Source organism: Blennius ocellaris (genome assembly GCF_963422515.1).
Source record: "Blennius ocellaris genome assembly, chromosome: 5".
Lineage (NCBI taxonomy): Eukaryota > Metazoa > Chordata > Actinopteri > Blenniiformes > Blenniidae > Blennius > Blennius ocellaris.
Genome location: NC_137654.1, coordinates 16413684 through 16422691, shown reverse-complemented (window position 1 = coordinate 16422691; position 9008 = coordinate 16413684). Strand labels below are relative to the sequence as shown.

The 9008-nt window shown below is 39.9% G+C and overlaps 1 protein-coding gene across 1 annotated transcript; it reads right to left on the bottom strand.

The window, feature by feature from the left end:
• Positions 1–1641: 1641 nt before the first annotated feature.
• mul1 (mitochondrial E3 ubiquitin protein ligase 1) lies at positions 1642–6657 on the bottom strand. The gene is made up of 5 exons (XM_080496661.1): positions 6607–6657; positions 5544–5686; positions 5362–5449; positions 4709–4829; positions 1642–2837 (listed from the first exon to the last, which is right to left on the bottom strand). Exons 2-5 carry the CDS (start codon positions 5661–5663, stop codon positions 2105–2107), a joined length of 1062 nt encoding a protein of 353 aa, XP_080352787.1. The 5' UTR covers positions 5664–5686; positions 6607–6657; the 3' UTR covers positions 1642–2104.
• Positions 6658–9008: the final 2351 nt, after the last annotated feature.

The following is a 9008-nucleotide window of genomic DNA, read 5'->3' as shown; positions in this document are numbered from 1 at the left end:
AGTCTTAATAATACACCTGGGATGTCAGAGCATAATGTGGTTTGATACTGAGTTTTTCTTCTTTAAATACTGAATGACTTGAAAGAACAAAGCTTATTCTGTTTGCTCAAAGAGCTATAGGTTGACCTTGTCTGGAGCTATATGTGCATCCCTGCTGGTCTGAATCGTGCTGAAGCATTTTTCTGAAGGTTTTATCTCTTGCACACGGCTCCAATATTATAACATGTAGCCAAAAAAGATGTTCTGTAATTGAATCATTCCATGTCATCAAAAAAATAAAAAAAAACAAATTTGTGAAATCAGAAAGACAGAGAATGGTGCCAAGTGTTTCTGTTGAAAGTGAAACAACTGTTGCACACAAGTTGAAACCACACATTTTGAAGCCTGTTCATGCTCCCAGCTCGAGTCACATTTTTTTTTTTTAAGTCTCCCTTATAGGACAACATCCCCCTCTCCTGGCAGAAATCTCCACTTTCTCTCGGCCTCTCCATTCTCCTTCTAATTTACTACCTCATCCAAGTTCGGGAGGTCCAGAGCTGGAGGCGAAGCCACGGACAGGTTGCCAGTACGCCAAACATCGAACAGAGTAGAACTCATTTTAGTTCATGCAAGCCAAGTATAGTTCAAATTGATCCTGAATCGGCTGCACCGGTAAAAAGAAATCATAATGAAAACCTATAAACAAGAACACCTCTTTTTTTTTTTTAAGATAGGAGTACAATGTGAAAAGGCTTACATTAAGTTAACATACTCAAAATCTAAATGAGTTGGCCTATTTAGATGTCCAGAAACTACGTTCTTTATATTGTTGATGTAAAACACATCTGCAAGGATTCCTTGTTTGGTACTGAGGTGACAGCAATAACCTCGACAGGAGCTTCTCTCTGATGGGCCTCAACGAGTGACCCTCAACCGAAGAAAGTCTAACCTGGAACAGCGTGACAGAGCGGGGGGCCCACATGGCCTCGTAGACCCTGATAACATAATCTCAGTCTCGAAAGTACTTCTAATCTCCCAATCCAATCAATGTCTAGTGAAACAGCAACGCATTACAGCATTTTCACATCCCCCGGTCGCCATTGCACTTTTCTATAATGAGGTTTCAGGTTCAAACAGGCGACAGTAACAAGTTCAGAGCCCGACAACCAGAGGAGGTAATGTTCCCGAGGTCTGTGACCTTGTAGAGTCCTCAAGTTGCCACTTGTTCCATGTACAGAGGCTTATTAATGTACTAAAGCCCGAGCACCTGTGGTAAGATTCTTAATTAGCTGACATCTGGAGGGAAATCAAGAGCAAACAGGAAAGGGTCAGTCTGTTCCTCCACTCGCCGCCTCACTCCCCTGTAGTGCAAAACAAAACTCTCGTGTATAAAAAAAAAAAAAAAAAAGAAAAAAAATGCAGCAAACAAGACTAAATTCAAACTAGAAAAAAAGAATAACTGAATAACAATTTTTGAATCAAACATGAACACAATGTTTCCCAAAGAAACATCTCAAGGATAAAATTAAAAAAAACAAACCATTATGATGCTCAGGAACACAGTGGTTCTCGCTCCCTGTCTGAACACGGAGAGCACCGCGCTGAAAGACAATACAGGAGGGACTGAAAGGAGGATTTATTTATATTTTTTATTGCTTCTGATAATTTTTAAGTCTCTGACTGCCACAGAGATTGCAGACCCAAAGTGTCTCCAGGATAATCCTCTTCTCTTTCTATGAGACACGTGGATTTGTGTCGAAGGTCGCTCACAAATGAACACAATGAACTGAAACACAACCAAAGAAATTACCAGCGACACAACATCCCGCATGTCATCATCTCACACGCCGACAATCGGAATACACATTCAATTGAAGTACAAGAGCAGTTTCAGCAAAACATAACGTGCACCTTTGTGCCCGAGCACAAAGCAATCTTTTTTTCTGTCTCCAGATGACAATAAGACTTTCAATCCAGATGAATTCCACTTGAAATAATTTGATTGTGAATGCGATTACGTCATGCCGGCCACCAATCAGGAGTAAAAGCAAAAACAAGTGCAGGAACGGCCAAAACGGACCCCTTTGAGAACAGATTTTTTTTTTTTTTCCTGGATATTCTCACACTAGCTGTTGTAAAGAGGCACCACCCTGTCGATAGCCGCCCTGCAGATGGGGCACTTCTTTGGCTGCGGCAGCGCCTCGTAGCACGGGTCGCAGGCACACACGTGGCCGCACTCCAGGAAAACGCAGGAGCGGTCGCGGCTCAGGCACACGGTGCAGCTGGTGGGAGACGCGCTGCTCTCGTCCATGTTGAGTTCGCGCATGCGTTTCCTCTGCTGCTCCTTGAACTCCTCCAGCACGCTCCTCTCCTTCTTCCTCCGCCTGTAGCGCACGTAGTGCCTCCACAGGATGTAGAGGAGCGTGGAGCAGGCGGTCACGCCGAACAGGAGGGTGAGAATCCTCCACAGCCGGACGCTGCTCCCCTGCTTCCTGAGCAGAGACTCGTAGTCCAGCCGGGTGAGGAAATAGGAGAAGCCCTGTTGTTTGGGCGGCTGCAGCTTGATCAGGTTGTTGTCCAGGACCAGCTCGCCCACCCCGGTGACGCTGTCGCCCACGCGCAGCATCTCCTCCGTCTCCTGGATGCCCTTGGGTCGCTCCCCGCTGATGAAGTGGCCAATGACGTTGGACAAGGACTGGACGGTGGGGTGGAAGTTCTCGTAGGTGGTCTCCAGGTCCAACTCGGCAGCGTCTAATGGCCGGACCACGCGGACCAAGGTGGAAATGTCTTCGTCGTGAGAGCCGAGGGCAAACGGGACTGTGTTGGTGCGCTGGTGGATCACTTTCTCCGTGCTGTTCCTGTGTGGACAAACTACAGCTGACAGAGCTGCAACTCAGGATCACTTTCATTTATACTTTGGTCAATCTTCCTGCTTTCAATCTAGAATAGTGTCAGAGTAATTTTATATATAGTTGCCATATTCGTGCTTAATTATATTCATATTCAAGTTCTATCTTATTTCTGTGTACTCTCTCCTAGCAGCGCCTCAGAGGCGCTGCCCACTAATCACATGTTCTGAGCAGGTCAACCTGACCGAGGCTGATAAACAAGATGAGCCGCGTCTTCCACACAGCTGCCATCTCGACGTCCCATGCGCGGGATGTCCTTTGATTGTATTCATAGTTGATAAACTGTTAAAACTCACAGAATGTTTTGTTACTATGATGTGTATCCTGTAAACCCTCCCCTTTGTTTAATGAAATAAAAACACAGGAGAATGGTCTGAAGCTCAGAGTGGGTAGGAGGTGTAATCTGAACACGCTCCTAGGCCATTCTCCTCGCGAGTAACCAAAGCTCATTCGTGTTGTCTTCTTCTTTCTTGCAGATTTAATAAATGTCTGTAGCCTAAACCTGACAAATAGTCACAGACAGTCTAAACATTTCAATTCTCCAGCGGTAGATAAATTCCATCAATCTGAGGACCACAAAATGTTATCTGCGCACCTCTTTCACGAGGAAATCCAACAATGACAGCGACTGACCCCATAAAATGCTATGCTTCATTTGTTATTCAATGGTGCAGTTATGGAGACCTGAAAAACTAATAATATAGTTTTAATAAATTATAAAAACAATTAATAGGAATCATTTCAAATGATGAATACAAACAAACAAAAAAGATTGAAATAGCTACACAATAATAATAATAATAATAATAATAATTATTATCATATAATAATAATAATTTTAAACTGCATTTTGTCTGAATGTTGATTTTGTTCTGTTATTTTCTAGCTCTTGGCTGTCACTGTGGTTTGCTGGAGTTACAAAAACTGAACACATTTAAGGTCTTTTAATCATTTTCAAACTGGCAGACTTTTGTTTCTAATGTCTTGAAGTTTTCAGGAAATTACTTGTTGGGCTCTATTTGCTGATTAATCGGACAGGTTTTATTTTCATTTGTTATTGATACTACTGGTCTACCTTCAATGAAATGTAACACAGTGTTTCATAAAGCTTGATTACAGTTAATCTGTGATTTCACGAGGAGGGCATTGACTTCTTCACAGAGTGCCACGTTCGGTCTGGATACTTTTTTTCCCTTAATAAGACTTCATTTTTTTACAGAGGTTTCCACAGCGTTGTTTTTTGATAGTCTAAAATAATCTCCGTTTTCTTTGAAACGCTTACAATGTGCTTGGTGGTTTGGCCACTTGTGGTCCAGTTCTGTGTGTAAATCTTCTGAACAATATGTGTCAACATCAAAGAGAACAAAAACAAAAGAGGTTAAAAGGTATTTTAATGTGAAAAATACTTGGTTAAAAGATCTGTGTCTGTGTGGAGAGTAGCTTTTAATGAGTTTTAAGAATAAATTAGCGGAACAAAAGCAGCTTCTCTCTGATTTTCAGAGTCAGTTGCTCTTGTGTGCTGAAGCTGCTGTCAGAATTACCATCTGCTGTGCCGAGGACATGACGCTGACGCTTTGTGAAAGACATGAACGGGTGCGAGGAATAATGCCGTCTTTCTACACAGATGTCAGTCTTTGCTAACAATATTGAGACTAATATGTGAAAAAACAAAACAAACCCAAACTGTGGATTCAGTATAAAACTCAACAGAAGGGTTTACTGCAGCAAAATAAACAGAAATTAACTGACAGAACTGCATGGAAATGTCATTTGAACCTCCTGTGTTTTTAGAGTGGGGAAACAATTATTACAAACGTTACCAAAGATGAGTGGTGCGATTCCACACCATCTTCTCCTCTTTCAGCGTTAGTCTCTCAATCACACCTTTGCAGTTATCAACGAACTGGCTGCTCAGAGTCTCCTTAACGGATCTCACCACGCCTGCAAACCACACAAAAACACATGCACGCACACATGAATCCATGAAAAACCTCCATCAGGATCAAAATAATTGCAAACATGTTCAATTTGAATGCATATTCTGCCCTTTAATGCATATACCTTACTCAATATAAAAATCTTTTAGTATTGTTCATACGTACCCGAGTTATATATATATATTGCTCACTCTTGTGAAGAGCGAGATTCAAACTGATTTTTATTGTACAGGTATGTATAACAACAATAAACAATTTATCAGCCTTAATGTTAATATTCTAAAGATGAGAATGAGGTGGAAAACTCAATCAATCCTATTTTATTTCACACTTTCAAGCATGTTAATAAAATACAGTAAGTGCAAACAAGTAAGGTGGATAAAACACCAAATAAAAGAATAAACTAAACTAAATATAAATCATATAGTTAATATAGGTTTGCCTTAATATAAATAAATAACATGTTATATATTTGTTGTTATTTATTCAGCTTAGCTTAAAAAGCTCAGCTGAACATGGTAATATGTGAGGCAAACCTTCTATGACGGCGTAGGGGACACATCTTCCAGGAGTTTCAGACAGCAGGGCTTTCAAATCCTGGTCAAGTGACACTTTTTTTGCTTCCTATGGGCAAGAAAAATGGAATGTAATGAGAAACAGTCTCAAGCTCTTCTGCGATTCACAAGCAAAAATCAGACTGTACAGTAACAAGGCCCACCTTTAATCTGGTCACTGTTGTGGATCTGCTCTTGTACATGGAGTAGAAAATTGCAGTCAGAGCCGAGCTGGTGGCCAAAACCACGATCTGAGCCGTCGAGGGTTTCCCACTGGAGTCCATCCTGCGATCAGCAGCATTCAGGGCTGTTATGAGAAAGACCACGAATGAGGATAACACATATTTACTTCCACAAAAGTTATAAACAATCCAAGCACTCTGTGTGTGCTTTAACAAAACAGTTTTAGTTGCTGTCAGAAAGTTCCTGATTGTGTTTTAAGATCATGGCTGCAGTAGGAGATTGTGAAGAAGTTGAAGTGGTGCTGTTTTATACTGATATTGATATTTGATTGATATTTAATTCCCCCTGCGTGTCATCGGGATGGACAAACTATGAGTCAGTATGTTCCTGTCCAACAACACCATCACAACTTCAGGAAGAAAGTAGAGGTTTACCACTGTGGTGATCTCAAGGAAACCGAAGTCTTCTTCACAAAAGGTGGATGAGTAAATTACGATCATCTGTACAAGCTATGTTTGATGAGTTACTATCGACTATATTCACTGATAACTGCACTACCACTTGCACGCTTAATCAGATACCAATTCAAGCCAATAGACTGACTAATAATAAGGAAATTGTTGCAATCGCGCAACGGAACATCGAGCAATAAACTCATATTATTGTTTGATTTACTTTTACTTGACGACACGAACAACTTTCTCTTTCGATTCACAATCAACAAAGAAATTGGCTTCAGTTCACACATTAGCCAAAAACCGGTTAAAGCACTCCCTTGTAAGTTCATTTAATTAATGTTAAAATGCTATGTTTTTTGTTTGACGCCTCTAAACCACGTCGAAGAGTCTTAGGAGGTTTACTTAACCAACAAACGAGCTTCCTCAACAACAGACAGCTCCAGTTAGCTTAGCCATGTTAGCAGGGGGCTAGCTGACTCTTCGGGCTCAAAACAAACCCCACGATCAAACCGCTCGCTAGAGACAGACCTCAGGTGTGGAGTTATGCACACTGACATTTGTAGCATCGGTTACCGCACCGTCTCACCTGTATTCGTCCTCCTGCCAGCGGACCTTAAACAGCAGCAGCGCTTCACAGGTAAACAGTGACAACAACGACCTGCAATTCTTGCCTCGTCCTGTAGATGTCACTGTTAATCCACACACTCGTCTGAGAGGCGCCGTTCTGACCCAGTACACCACCGGGCTGCAAGTAACGAAACACGAGTCCTCACGTTACTACAATCAGGGAGTACTTTTTGGGAACTTGAAGATTTATGAATATTTTTGTGAAGCATGTGATTTCAAACATATTTGAGTGCAATTTCGACCATTTAATCTGCAGTATTTAACTCCTTTTAAAATCACACACTGCAGTTTGAGTCAACATTCAAACTTTATGTGCAGTTTTGTTGAGAGTTTATTAATTTCGTGATTGTTAATCAGTAGCAAATTATTGTCTGCGATGTGTTGATTATCATACTGACTTGTTATAATGGGTGATTTTAATATTCACTGTGACAATCCAAGAGATGACAATGTGAAAGAACTCCTGAACATCGCAAACAATTGATCACCACTGACTGACAAAGTGGTTTAACACTTACAAATCCATCAAGTAGTTTTAGTGAATGCCACTTTGTACTTCAATGTTTGTTTGTTTTTTTGAATGTATTTTTTTTACAGCAGTGCTAATTCATGTGTTTGGGAACGACATCATCAAAGTGAGTTTAACCCCAGCAGTCTACTTTTTTTTTGTAAGTTAAAGCAAATAAAGTTTATTTATAGAGCACACAAGCAAATCTACATTCCTTTATAAAGAAAACAAGGCAAAAAAAGAAATGCATCAACAAGGGCAATGAATTCAGTAAAAATAAGCATAGGAATTAAAAGCTACTTTGTTTCTAACTCTGAAACACTAATTAAACCTCTTCCTACATGCATTTAGGCCCATGACCTTTCAATGCTTTATCGACAAGAAGTAGTACTCCATCTCTTCCATAGTGCAATCGATATGTCTCAGTAATCATATGGTCCAGTGACAGATCTTCCTGAATATTGTGCCCCCGAACTGCAACTTTTTCAGGCTTCTGTTCTCATCCATTAACTCCACAAGTCCCTGTCCCCATCCAGGAAGAGGCCATTTTCACAGGTTTCATTTTTGAAATATTTATTTTCTTTTATTTACCAATTTTTTAGGGTCTCTGTGTTGGGGAAGCTCTCTCCTTGTTGATTTATTTCCACAATTGTTCCACTTTCAGTGATGTGTTGTCCTTCAATAAACCTCAAAAAGTAACTCAACCTCAAATCTATATCGATCTAAATCATCTTGAAGTACATCAATGGTAAATTTTGTAATGTTTTGGTTGAATATTAAAATCTTACATCTATTTTCCTTTGCTTAACAACAAAACTCCAATCGTACCAAATCATCAAATGAAACTCCTCACAAATTTCAGTTTCATAAACATCTGACACAAATATATTCTCAGAAAAAAAAGATTTTATTTTCAGCTAATAGTCAATTTGACACCACCCAACAAACAAGCTTTTAAGTAGCTCTCAAGTAGTGTACAGAAGAAAGAATCCACAAATATATGTATTTTTCCTTGCTGATATCTTGCTCGTATAACATATCATATCTGTTTGTTATTCACATGAGGACATCTTGCATAAAATGCTGTAAGTGGCTCTGACATTTTCTGTTAAAAAAATCATTAGTTGCATCTGTGCAAGTCAGCATGTCCACCTCTGCTCTGCAACAGATGCCAGGGGAAAGTGCAATTATGTACTAATTCAGACTAATAGATCCCTTAAAAAAAAAAAGAAAAAGTAATGAACTAGTTTACTACTGGATTTATTTGAATTTTGTATCTGTATGATTTTAGAAAAAGAGGATTTTTGTGTGTAATTCATGCATATTTAAATTTATAATATATATTTCTAATTGAAATTTCACAACATTATAACGTTAGATTGGTTAACTACAAATGATAAAACACTGAGTAAGAGTGGTGCTGTGTCAAAAGTGATAATGTTTTTCCATCAAAAGCTGAACGTCCCTGTTTACTGCGTTTACTGACGCAGAAACCAGGAGAAACCAGGCCTTGGTTACTCCCCATCTGATTAGATGGGGAGTAACTTGAGAAGGGGAGATCGAGTTGACAGAAATCCGTCTTGTCTTGTCCTGTCTGTGTCCTGCATGCGTGTGGACAGAGGAGCTCTGACTGAACCTTTGAATAAAATAAAATAATTGCATCGAGTCAATGTCCATCCTTCATTCCTCTTCCTGAAACTGCACATCACCAGAGCGCATTGAAATTTCTCGGACAGTTTCTTGGAAGTAATACACTGAGCAAGTGAATAATCTCATTGACTCTCTTGTCTTTATTTATATGTTTGGTATTGAAGTAATCCCAAAGTAACTAAAAGTAATCTGGTACTTTGGTA